We start from the raw sequence: 13,411 nt of genomic DNA on the forward strand, positions 1-13,411 counted from the left end.
GCCCCGCCCAGCGGTCTGCGGTCCCTTTAAAGGCGCGCTGGTGTGGGGCCGCCCCTTCTCTCGGGGCTGGCTCGGGAGTAGCGCTGTTGCCGAAGCCGCAGCTGCCAAAGCCGCAGCCACCAGCCGGGCATGGCCATGGCGTCCCCGGCTGTCGGGCAGCGCCCGTACCCGTTACTCTTGGATCCCGAGCCGCCGCGCTATCTGCAGACCCTGAGCGGCCAGGAGCCGCCGCCGCCGCCCCACGACCGGTCCTCGCGCCGCTGTGTCCCGGCGCCCCTCTCCACTGCGCCTGGGGCGCATGAGGGGCGCAGCGCCCGGAGGGCTGCCAGGGGGAACCTGGAGCCCCCACCCCGGGCCTCCCGACCCGCTCGCCCGCTCCGGCCTGGACTGCAGCAGAGACTGCGGCGGCGCCCTGGAGCGCCCCGACCCCGCGACGTGCGGAGCATCTTCGAGCAGCCTCAGGATCCCCGCGTCCCGGCTGAGCGAGGCGAGGGGCACCGCTTCGCCGAATCGGTGCTGCCGGTCGGCCCCGGCTGGTGTGACCTGTGCGGACGAGAGGTGCTGCGGCAGGCGCTGCGCTGCGCTAGTAAGTGTGAGGGCAGGGGAGGGGCACGCTGGGACACCGCAGTCTGGGGGCGAAGGACTGCGAGGGCCCTGGGGCAGGGAGGGAGGGGCCATTACCCTCTCTGGCTCCAGGATAGCCCCGACCATAAGGAGGTAACCTCTGGGAACACTTTGCTCCTTAGTTCCCTTGCCGGTATCCTTTAGCGCCTGCCCACTGCCTCGGTATGGCTATGTGGTATTTAACAGATACCTGTCTCTTGACAGGTGCGTGCCTCAGCCCTACACACACACGCACACACTTGCACGCAGCTTGTGTGGTGTGGGGTGATGGCCTCGGCGGCAAGGTCATTATATCATCTACCTGTGCATCCTCATGCTTTTGTTGTGAGTTCTTGGGAGTGGATTGTGAGGCTGCTGTTGAGATGAGCGGTTGACCCTGGCTTATTAGGGTTAATGACAAACGTTTGTTTGTCCTCCTATGGTACAAGCTCAGACCTCTCCTCCAAGGGGACCTATTGGGACAGGGAAGAAACCTAGTTAGGCTTTGGATAAAGTCAGGCTGTGAGGCTGAAGAGAGCCTGAGGTCACCCTGAACTCGTGCCCCCGTCTGCCTTTCACCTCTGGCCCCTCAAACCTTTGCACTGTGCTCCGATGTTTGGCTGTCCCCTGCCTCCTCCCCCTCCTCCTCCTGGGTTCCTGCCCCCGTCATCATGCTCTAACATTACTCAGCTCCTGACAGGGTCCCTTCCTCTCCCCAGCTCTCAGGGTCCTCCAGTCACCTCCTGAGCCAGGCCCTTCTCAAAGCCAGAAAACACTGGGGCCCCCAGTGTATAGGTTTTCTGAGCCAATCTTCAGTCTTCTTGGGGGATTATTATTTTTCTCCTCCTACAGTTAGGGGCGTGTATGCCTTTAATAGATGTCCACCCTCCACCCCCGCCCTGGTATTTGCTATTGCGTGTTTAGCAAAGGCTATCCATAGCCATGTGTTCATGTGTTTACATGGATATTTCAAATATCTGAAGCCCAAAGCACAGACAATGGCACAGCCTCTAACAAGCATCTCTGGAAATGGACTGTGGTTTGCATCTTTCAGCAAAGGCCCTTCCCCCATGACAGCAGCCTCGCATCTCCCATCCGACTGCAGTGTTGGGCAGCAGCAGCGATTTCCACGTCAGGAAAACCCTACCTTTCTTCTGCCTGCAGTCTGCAGCCAAGGCTGATTGGTGTGCCACCCACTACAGCTGGCTGCAGGTCAGTAGAGCTCAGACTCTAAGCCTGGGTCAAGTGGAGGGGAAAGATTGGAAGGGCAAGTGGGTGCTGCTCTTTCCTCCTCCACCGGAACCCCCAGTTCAGGCGCTAATGAAGAAGGAGGGAGCAAAGGTGTGTACAGGTATACGTTGTGGGTAGAGGGGCTGCTGTCCCTCAGTAAATGCCTTTGACTGCAGTAGAATCCAATGCAACTTGCCTTTGGACGTGTTGCAGCTTTTGCAGTTTCAAGATTCCCTTACTGTGTCCAACAACCCTGCACACAGGGAGAGAGGCAGGAGCCTCACGACAATGGCTTTTATTACAGCTGGGATCCCAGGAAATTTGCTTCATCGAAATTCTAGTTTGTACTTAGACTTTGGGGGACTAAGATTTTGCACAGTTTTGTCATTTCTTCTTTTTTTTTTTTTTTTGGTTTGGTGATAGTGGTGCATTTGTATGTATTTGCATGTGTCTGTGTGTGATACTCCACAATTAAATGAATTTATTCTCATGTCACATCAGAATCGTCGATCTCCTTTGATTAAGTCATATACATCGTTTCTAGTGGCAGGAAGATCCAGGCCCTCCGGGCAGTACCTCTGACTTTGTGTGTGACTTGGCAAGGTCTTTTTACTTTCCTGGGTTCTCACAGCCCCCACATAGTTGGTTTAATACTATCGATGTCTGAACACTGGAGAGGAAGCCAAACTGGAATTGAGGGTTACAGAAAGGAGTCTCTGTTTGTCATTATTAATATTTAACTAACCGTGAACCTATGGCTGGATGGCAAAAGTTGAGGAATGTTCTGATGTGTAGATGAGGGCAGGCAGGTGGAGTCACAGCAGGCCACAGTCGCTGAGCATCTTTCTTTAAGTTGAAGGTCTGATTCCATGGTGGGGTTGCTTTGTTTGTCTTCATTTTGAAAAGCAACAGTCAGAAAGAGGACTTTTAAAATGCCATGCTACGCAGTGATGAAGAGTATAGACTGGAACCAGAACCCTGGGTTTGAATCCTGACTACCACTGAGTCCCCATGTGACCTCTGGGCATCTCTGTGTTCTGATTCCTTGTTTAAAAAAAAATATTACCTACTTCATCATGTTAATGTGAGAATTAAATGGATTAATATACATAAGGCACTCAGAACAGGGCCTAGCAAAATGCAATACAAATCTTTAATTCAATATGAATATTATTGTCACCTCCCATCCAACAGCTGTAACAACTAGTCTGGGCTCGTGACACCTCCTAGGATTACCTTTCCAAGCAGCGAGAACAGTTTGCAAACTGCCTGGTTGCTGAGCTCAGTGGGGAAGTGACTGCCATGGCATCCCAGAAAATTTGGCTATTAGGTGTTCTCTAGGAATGCCACTCCTAACCAAGGTCCTGCTGTGGCTGAGGAGACCCTTCTGTGCCTGGCTTAGGGGCCATGAAGGCATTGGCTCCTTGTCTTTATGTTTCTTGTACCCAGCAGAGTGCCAGGCACAGAGCAGGGTCTCACTATGCAGCGACTGATGAGAGTGATGGCTTGTTTGTGCTATTAAATATCCCTGCCCTTGGAAACAAGCAGAAGGGCAGTGGGTTTGTGAATGACATCTGTCTTCACAGGAGGCTGACACTGGGTGGGAACCATGTTGGCAGAAGGGGCTTTTGGTAAGGAAAGCATTTTGGAAACACTCTTCCCATTGTCTGTCTACCTTTTTAGCAAAAGTTCATCTAACCTAAGCTTACCCTACCTCAAAATCTGTAACCAAGCTCTGGTGAATGCTAGATTTGTGAACAGGGAAGTTCAGGGGCAATGTGAATTTTCAGCATTAAAGAAATCGTAGTCATTAGATAGAGAAGGAAATCCAGTGGGGATCTGTGGAAAGAGAGAAAGAAAGGTAGTGTGAGTGCATGTGTGTGTTTTGGGGTGGGGGTGGGGGTGGTGATGGTGAGAATCCATTTCTAGCATTCTAGGAGGGAATGGTCAACAGCAAATAACCAGAGAAACTCACTGGCTGCCCTTTGGCTTTGTTCTCAGGGACTTTTCCTTACAGATTCTGTCCCTTACTGTTCCTCCTGTAGAAGGCGCATGGAGGTGGCCTTTTACCTTTCATCTCATTTTGGTGGCTACATGAGCTATCCTGGACCAGGGGATGGTCTGGCACTTGGAGAAACCTAAGCCTGACCCAAACCCTCCTGGAGGTGCTTAGACACACCATGGCCATTGTCAGTGAATGCCACCTGTCTGCTCCTGGAGTCAGAGTCTCTCTCCAGAGGGGGATTATTCAGAGCTGTGAAGTGTTAAGTGATTGGAATTACATGGTTGAAAGGGAGGCCCTGCCTGGGGCTCGTCATTTCTAACCTCCCCACTCTGTGATAGATTTTAATGACACTGTGAATGCAAGGCCCTGCCATGAAGCCCTCAGGGAAGGGCACTGGGCCTACTCTTGCTGAGAATGGCTGATATCTCCCTGGGCCTCTAGTCTGGTCTCACGTCTTGCTGCTGCGCTATTGGCTGGGTCCAACCCCACTTTCTGCACAGCTGGAAACACCTGCGTGTCAGTCCTCAGATGCTCATTGACTTCCTGCAGCAGAGAAAGGTCTTCATGTCAGGCCTCTTGGAAATTGTCCTGTGTTGTTCTGGTGGCTTCTATATTTATTTACCTTGGGCATTTGGAAGGTATTTGTGCACCCAGCAGCACTGAGCGTGTGGTGTGTATTTTCCTTGATTTAGGCCCATGTTTGGCTTTGGAGTTTAAGAAAATGAAGCACAGAAATGGATATTTTGTTGTTAAAGATTGTAGGGATCCCCCACTCCAAGCCCTCTCCTACCCCTGACTCTAACTGGGGTCTTCTTGGGTAAGGTCCTATTGGAGGATGTGTGTGTTAGGGGCCCGGGAAAGAGCCTGGAATGCTTTCAAAGAGGCCTTCTCAGCTCCCCACGCTGCAGCCCATTTTTCCTCTCCTCCCTGCTTCCTGTCTTATCAAAAGATGAAAGTGAAAGGATTAAATGTGGGCTTAATTTTCCCCACTATTCATCAGAGCATGAAATTTTCTGATTATGGAGTGTGGGGGGCTTGAATCCCAGGTACAGTCAAAAATGATTAATGCCACTTGTCTGCCAGCCTAATTAGACTTGGTAATGAACATGTGTGTTTGCCTGCTGATCCTGCGGAGTTATTAGGTGGAAGTGAATTGACATCTCCCTGCAGCATTGAGGGTTTGGTCTGATATCCCCTCTCTTCTCCCCAATTCTACTGGTGAACCAGCCTGTGCCAAGCCTGGTAGGTAGTCCCTGAGTGACAAAGGAAAGACAGCCCCCAGCCCAGTCCCATGGGCCCTGCCTGGGTGGGAGAGTGAATTTATCCTGACAGGGAGCCACCTCCTGTGAAGTATATGCAGGTCAGGAGCCAGAGGCTTGGGAGAAGCTGCTGCCAGGCTGAGCCCAGGTCTGAGAATGGGCACAAGAAGAGTGCTTCGCATGTCAGTAGTACCTTTTCTCTGAAGAGCCCAAAGTGTTTTCATGCCTGCTGCTATATTCATGTTCAAAATAGCTTCATGCTTAACCCACATTGAAAGGGAGCAACCCTGGCTGGGTGTGGTGGCTCACACCTGTAATCTCAGCACATGGGGAGGCCGAGGCAGGCAGATCACCTGAGGTTGGGAGTTTGAGACCAGCCTGAGCAACATGGAGAAACCCCCGTCTCTACTAAAAATATAAAAAATTATCTGGGTGTGGTGACACATGCCTGTAATCCCAGCTACTCAGGAGGCTGAGGCAGGAGAATTGCTTGAATCTGGGAGGTTCAAGAGCAAAACTCCATCTCAAAAAGAAAAAGACTTACCTGGCCAGGAGTTACCTGCTGACTTTGCCGAGGTCAGTGGTACAGTTAGAATCTCTCAGGTAGGCCTCATTCTGACAGGTCTTCAAGGCTTTGGTCCTTGAAGGTCATCAAGGTCCTCAAGCCATTTCCCCCACTTTGGGCTTTGTAGCCAGTATCTCTGTGTGAGAGGCAGCTACCTGAGATGGGATGGCCATGGGTGGGTCCCAGCTCCAGCCCCCAGCGTTCTCCCACAGGGCTCTCTCTGGCTCCCACAACTACCCCTCATTTCTCAGTTTCCCCATGGAGGGCATCTGCTGGCATTCTTGCCCTACCCAGGCTTACTATGAAGGCTCCTGAGGAACCTGTAAAAACATCTCTAGCCTCACCAGAATGCCCTTCCTGTTCGCATTCCTTAGATGGCAAGGTGAGTATTCTTAGGTGGATAAGTATTTGTGGGCATACAAAGCCTGCAGGCTCCCCACACCCAGCCCTTCTGAGGGAACCATGTTCCGGGGCTCAGTCAGCACCAGGTGGTGTGATCTCTTTCTCACGAGCTTGCAGACCTGGGTCTGTGCTGGTGGCAGGAAGCTTTCTGCCCCCCTGCAGGGTCTTGCTTGGTCTCTGCTGACTCTGGGCACCTGCCCCTCCTGCAGAGCTCTGTTCTGACTCTCCACGGCTGGGTGGGGAAGAGCTGGCAGCAGCTGGGAAGGCCGGGCTTGACTGGGGAGATGGTTTTGCATTTAGTCATTTTCAGTTTTTTTCCAAGAGTTTTGGCAAGCCTCTTTCCACATGTTCCGGGCTGGTTCTCAGGGTCAGAAGGAAAGAAGAACCAGTTTTGGGGCTTAGGGGTGGAGGTGTTGATGTTAGACCAGGCAGAAGGCTGGGTTTCCTGGGGGCACTGGTTTAAGTGGAATAAGATCCAGGCGTGGAAGCAGTCTCAGGTAGCCCCGCCCCAGGGTCAAGACTATCTTGACTCAGACCTGGGGATGTGACATTTGGGTATTTTCTGAAGCACATAACCACGCTAAGGAGACCTGGGCCGAGCCTGGTGGCCCTAAGAGCTCTCTGTGATGTGGTCTTCGGCTGAAGTGGCTCCCAAGGCCGTGCCAGGCCTGTTGTCACGTGCCTGTGGTTCCTAGCATACACAAAGGTTTGTGAGAGATGTACTCATCGGGAAATCTTTGAGGTTCGATTCTCTTTTTTTGCCCTTTTTGGAGAGGAAGGAGGAAGAACAGTGGGGTCCCTCCCGGCATCATAGCATGTCTCCAGCCTCCCAGGGGAGAATGCCCCACTTTGGCTGAGGGGTCGGGTGACCCCTGAGAATTGTAGCAGGTTCCAAGATTTTCTTTGGGATTTTCCTACCTATAGTGAATGCCCTGGCCCCCTTTTGAGAGCAGGGGGTGGAAGGTTGGGGGGAGTGCAAGATGTCCGTGCCGAGGGCCTATAAGAGGGGTGGTGTTGGAGTTGCAGTATGTTCATTGTTGTGTGACACTGGGCAGTTAAGCGGATGGCTGAGTATGACATTCACCTGTGACAGGTTTATTCTTCAGTGGAGGGCCTGTGTTCTGCTCCCTCCGCTCCCCATTCCAGTTTTTTGAAAAAACATATCTCCAGAGTAGGGCAGGTATTATTTAGACGTCTGCAGTGGCCATTGGCTGGGGCTGCTAGGAAATTAAAACTTGGCTTACGTGGACCTTTAAGAAATTAGACTCCAGGTTCATGAAAGTCAAGTCAAAAAGAAGAGTGATGTTCTTTTTTTTTTTTCTTAAATCCTTTTATGTTTTGTTTCTACTGGACGCTAGATCTGGAAAAGAATTATCATTGTGTTTGCTGAAGATGCAAAGCTGGCATTCTGTGAACCTGCTAGAATGAGAATATTCATGTGGTATAGGAAGAGTTCAGAATGGCAAAGAAATCGTGGGAGCAGAAATAACTTCCATCGCACTTGGCTGTCACGAAAGCCGTTCCGTGGGAATTGCCTCTGTCAGGTCTGGAGTTCTCTCGTGAGGACGGTAGGGCTGATTTAATCATGGGCCATCTCATAGATGAGGAAACAGCGCATTCAGGGAAGTCAAATGACTTCACTAAGATAACCCAGATCCTTAGTAGCAAAACCAGCACCAGAACCCAGCATGGAATTTTGACTTAGGCTAACATCATTGATAACACAAGTTAGTTGAGTTTACTTATTCATCTGCCGCCCTTCTGCCAGTGAATGCTGAAATGTCCAAAAAAAAGAAGGTACAGGCAAAAAAAAAAGTGAGCCACATAAATGCTAGAGAATCAGCTGGCGCCGGACAGTTGAGAGTTGGCTCCACTTAAGCCAATTTTCAACAATCAGTTTCTAAATTGATATCAGCGTGTGTACATCAAGAGCTCTTTAGACAAAGGGTGAAGTTTTTCTAAACCCTAAGATGAAGAAACCCTAAGATGAAAAGTGTGTCTCTCCCCACTCCCTCCTCACCTCGTAGGTATTCAGTGTGTGTAGGGGGTGGACATGGAAATGCAGGTAGAAGATTTTTTTCTATTCACTCCTCCTTCTTGCCATGGCCAAGCTTTCAGAGTTCATGACATAGGACTAGCCAGGAACCAAAGTGAAATTAACAGATTGAATCTGCCAGGCGCAGTGGCTCAGGTCTGTAGTCCTAGCACTTTGGGAGGTTGAGGCAGGTGAATCACCTGAGGTCAGGAGTTTGAGACCAGCCTGGCCAACCTGGTGAAACCTTGTCTCTACTAACACTACAAAAAAAATTAGCTGGGTATGGTGGCACATGCCTGTAATCCTACCTACTCTGGAGACTGAGGCAGGAGAATCACTTGAACCCAGGAGATGGAGGTTGCAGTGAGCGAAGATTGTGCCATTGCACTCTAGCATGGGCAGCAGAGCAAGACTCTGTCTCAAAACAAAAACAAAAACAAAAAAACCCAGTGGGATCCTAGAGAGGACAGCTAGGGTGAAGAAGAGATGGGTGGGGACTGGACGATAAACTGAGGTCACCTAATGGACCTCTGGTTCTAATCTCAGGCAGTGATGTGGCCCCATGAGAAACAGTACATCTTGGCAAACCTCCACCTCCAACCCAGCTCTGACTCTGTGTATTCCTCTAGGTCTGTCTCTCGTTTGGAAACAGGTACCATTGCTTACTTCTCTTGCTAACTTGCAGGAGGCTGTTTTTTCCATCCAAGTTGAATGGAACATGGAGACTTTGTGGTTTCTGCTGAAACAATTATGTGGGTTTTTTTTTTAAACATCTGAAGAAAGTATTAAACACCCCCCCTCAAAAAATAAAACTTCAGAGATGCCTTGTTATTCAAATGGAACAACAGATTCTAGTTGTATCTTGAGAGTTTTGAGAGAAAGAGTTGAGCATGTTGTCTGTGACTGTCTATTCTGGTGATGAGTGTTTTTTAAAAGCAATCTGGAGGCACCTTTATGTAAACTAGGGTGATCATATATTGTACCCCAGCAATGAAGATGGTGAAGGCTGTTGCTTCAAGTTATGCTGGGCCTTGGCTGGACTCTCCTTCAGCATGGAGGTCATCGAGTCATGGCTTAGATGTCAGAGACAGCAAGAGGTCATTGCAGGCATTGTCCTGCCTCTAGGTAGTGCTCCTCCCCGACCATCTATTTAGTTTTCCAAGGGCCAGGAATAAAGATCCTAGAGCTTCCTAAAGCCCCATCTCCAGACTCTGCCAGTTCTTTCCTGCTGTCTTTCCCAATGGCTTGACCCATCAAAGAAAAGCTCAGTGATGAGGAGAAAAGAGAAGTGATGTCAGCATATTCTCCAGCCCAAACGGGGCATTTGCAAGGGATTTCCCCCCATTACATATGACTCTTTTTTTTTTTTTTTTTTTTTGAGACAGAGTCTCGCTCTGTTGCCCAGGATGGAATGCAATGGTGCAATCTCGGCTCACTGCAACCTCTGCCTCTCAGGTTCAAGCAATTCTCCTGCCTCAGCCTCCCGAGTAGCTGGGGCTATAGACATGTGCCACCACACCCAGCTAACTTTTTTGTATTTTTAGTAGAGATGGGGTTTCACCACATTAGCCAGGATGTTCTTGATTTCCTGACCTCATGATCTGTCCACCTTGGCCTCCAAAGTGCTGGGATTACAGAAGTGAGCCACCGTGCCTGGCCGTGATACATATTTTAAAGTTTCCCCAGAAGCCCCATGCTCTCTTCTTTGAGGGTGGGAATGGGAATGAACCCTTTCCTGTTCTCAGCCAGGCGGGAGTTCCTGGGCCCTCTTGGAGATCTTGGGTTCAAGGACCAGAGTTGCAGTGGGGCAAGGAACTTGGCTTCTACCCCCTGCTTAATGGTCCCAGGTATCACTTCAGGAACTGGACTTACTTATCCCCTTCTTCTGGTCCAGAGGTTCTTGGTGAACTAGAGAGGCCACCATGAAGGCCACGGGCAGTTCCCCTTTCCCCGAGGAAGTATCAGGGAGAAAGAACCAGTCCAAAACTGAGGAACGGTGGCATTTTGGGGGTTTCTATATTAAAGAATTGGCTTACAAATAATGTGTGTGTATTGCTAAGCCCCCTCCCCATAGTGTGGGTGGAGGCCCTCTGTAGTCCAGGGTGACCGAAATGGAGAGCTGGTCTGATTTTCTAGGAGGGTAGCAGGTGATGGGGAGCCTCGTTGGAGGACCAGAGTGTAGCTTACATTTGTTCCACCAACAATTCCTTCTCTGAGTAAGCCCAAGGATATGGCCTTTGGGATAGGATGCACTTCAGCATTCTCTTTGGCTTGGGGGAAGATGATGGCACGAAGGAATTGGGCTAGAGGCTGGTGGTTGCGAGTGCACAGGGAATGACATATCTGCCTGCACTCCTGAGTGTTGACTCCCTGGACCTAACATTGACCCGAGCACAGACGTAAGTCCATCTTCCACCAGAAAGTCTGCAAGTGTGTGAGTCCTCTGAGGTGCATTTCTCCTGGTTAAGGGACGGGTGTCCCTGCTGGCGATGGTGGCTTCATGCCTGTAATCCCAGGACTTTGGGAGACCGAGGCAGGATGATCCCTTGAGTCTAGGAGTCAAGACCAGCCTGGGGAACACAGTGCGACCCCAACTCTACAAAAAATATAAAAATTAGCTGGGTGTGGTGGTGCCATCTGTAGTCGCAGCTACGTGTGGGCGTGTGGGAGGATCACTTGTGCCCAGGAGGGTGAGGCTGCAGTGACCCATGATTGGATTCTTGAACTCCAACCTGGGCAATAGAGCGAGATCCTGCCTCAAAAGAAAAAAGAACAAGCGTCCCTCCTTCATGTTAAACTGCTGGTGGGGTGGTTGGCAGGTGAGTCCTGTCATCTCTGGGCAGCCTGGGAGGGGCACCGCTCTCTAGCAGCTTTTCTGGAAGGCTCTGCTGCCTGTCTGGTGCCAGTCTTCTGTCTTGGACTGGGCAAGAGGGCCTCCCAGAACTTTTCTACTAGGGCTTGGCAGCTTCTGGGAGTCAGAGTGAAGGAACACCCTGTGAGTACTGTTTTGGGACATTTCTGCCCTTTTGCGAGAGACTTCTTTTTTCACCACCCTGAACTCATAGGGTCACATCCTTTTCTGCTCAGGTATCTGGTCTCAGATAAATGAATGACCCGACCCTCTTCAAAGCAACACCACCTCCTGATGGGCCCTTCCCCCACCCTCGGCTTAGGATGGGAGGATGTGAATTAGCCCCAGTTTGTCCCCTAGGAGCCTGTACAGCTGGTGAAGCATTATTAATCCACCATCCCCAAAGAAATCCATTAACGAGCTCCTGGGCTGGGCACGTGGTGTGAGGTAACCGATCACTTCTGTCGTCGGAAACTTTGGAGACATTGATTTTCAGACTCGCAGACTGAGAAGTGAGGCTTGGGGCAGGCTCTTCCCTGCAGCCTGTTTGGTGGGTGTATTTTTATCTTATCACGCCAAAAGCCCCAGGAATAGAAAGTTTTCCATTGGGGGAGGTGGAGGGGAAGGGACCTCAGTGGGGAGAGAGAAGGCATCGGTCAGTCAGTGCGGGTGCCAGAGCCTGAGGGCCCAGGTGACTGTCTGGGTCATGCGAGGCCCAGGGCCTGCCCCAGAGCCCTCCCACACCGGGCACTCCACCCCTGACGCCAAGCCTGGAGAAAAGCTATTGATCTCCTGCGCGGAGATGACCGAGGGCCAGGAGGAGAAGGCCACCACTGCCTGCTTTGGGACTGTCACTGCTCAGCTCCAGCGGCTCTTCTGCAGGCTCCCGAAGAGCCGCTCGGTCTCCAAAAGGCAGCAGATCCTGCAGAGGTTCCGCATCAAGGCCCGGAGGGCTCGGGGTAGGTCCAAGCCAATCTGGTTGGGGGAGCTGGGGTTCTGAGGCCTCTGCTACCGGCCTTTCCCATGGAAAAGGAGTACAGGATCCTTCTAGCAGCCTGTTAGTTAGTGCTGAGCTCAGCACCGCTCCTTGCCCCTCCTGACTCCACAGGGACAAAGAACTGGGTGCCAGATTCAAAGGACGACATGGTTTGCCTATTTCAGAGGCCTTGAGTTGGTGGTGGATTTTAGCAACTTTTTGTTGGCTGAGAATCAGGGCCAAGTGGTCGTCTTCATCACGGTCCCTGAGCTGGCAGAATACGGGTATCTAGGATGGCCACTGTCTCCATTCTGCTTATCCTCTAGCCCTTCAGACCCTGCTGAGCTGCTGAGTCAGCCTTGTGAGGACCTGGGAGCAGTGACGTTTCCCAGGCAAAGGCTTCTCACCTGCAGAGTTAGTGAAGGTGAAGGCTGCATGGGGCTGGAGGCTGCTGGGTGGAGCACAGCTGGACAGGGCCTCTGGCCTCGGGAAGTGGCTAGGTGACTGATTCCTCTCCTGAGCACTAATTAGGATGAGAACAGTTCTCACCGGAAGGATAACTGGATAGCACAGTGGTGAGTGAAAGATGAGAGACAAGAGACAACAGCAATCCAAATTCTCATAGGACCTGAGGTCAACCATGCCCCCTTTTCAATGAAAGGAAGCTGGAACCAACAAAAGGTCCTGCTGGTGGCAGTGCCGGGGCCGGGAAGCCTGGGCACCTGCCTTCCAGCCTGGGATTCCTTCTGCTGTCTTATGCTGTCCACAGCATCTTCCATTTCTGTAGCACTCTGCTAAAGACTCAGAGCATTTATGTTTGTTTGCTTTTAATATCATTTATTCCCTCCAGATCCTGGTGTGGTGGGAATGGGAAGGGGATTATTCTGTTTCACAGATGAGACAGCTCAGACATGTAAGGCCTCTTGTTAAAGGTCATTGCCATCTGGCCGGGATGGAACCTGTGTCTCTTGAATAGTTGGCACTCTCTGGAGCATACATACTTTTCTTAGGGCCCCTGTCTCCATTTTTCTCTATACTTCTCTCATGTACTTTCAAGAATCAGTGGGGATCTAGGCAGGTCCCCATCATGAGTCACAGGGGTGGGACTAGAATGAAGTGCCATCTCTGGGCTAAGTTTTTGAAAGCAGAGTTTTAAAAAACAACAGGATCTTGATTATGAAAAATATGATTTTTCTGATTAAGGCTTTACCTCTTGAGAAGTGGAAATTTTGATTGAACTAGACCAAATCCCCATTTGGAGACAGATACTCCTTAGCCAGCCTGAATAATTTATCCTCATCAATAGCCTAATACATACTGTGACCTTCACTGAGAAGAGAATTGGACACCGAGTTTCTCAATTTAAATGCTCACGAGCATGTTGGTATTCATCCTCTCTTTCCCCCCGCCCCCTTTAAGAATTATTCAACAGATCATTGCCTTGCTCCTTTGCTATTCAGCCCAAGGAGTTATAGATTTAAGTAA

At 50.7% G+C, this 13,411-nt stretch overlaps 1 protein-coding gene across 1 annotated transcript in view; it reads left to right on the forward strand.

The window, feature by feature from the left end:
• The first annotated feature begins 28 nt into the window (after positions 1-28).
• RASSF5 (Ras association domain family member 5) overlaps positions 29-13,411 on the forward strand; it is a 78,333-nt gene continuing 64,950 nt past the window's right edge. The window contains exon 1 of the mRNA XM_032289025.1: positions 29-586. Within this exon, the coding sequence (XP_032144916.1) occupies positions 130-586 (457 nt within the window). The 5' untranslated portion in view covers positions 29-129. The remainder of the gene's footprint in view (positions 587-13,411) is intronic.

This window comes from Sapajus apella, unplaced genomic scaffold, assembly GCF_009761245.1.
Source record: "Sapajus apella isolate SASKATOON/1434 unplaced genomic scaffold, GSC_monkey_1.0 scaffold22, whole genome shotgun sequence".
Taxonomy (NCBI): domain Eukaryota; kingdom Metazoa; phylum Chordata; class Mammalia; order Primates; family Cebidae; genus Sapajus; species Sapajus apella.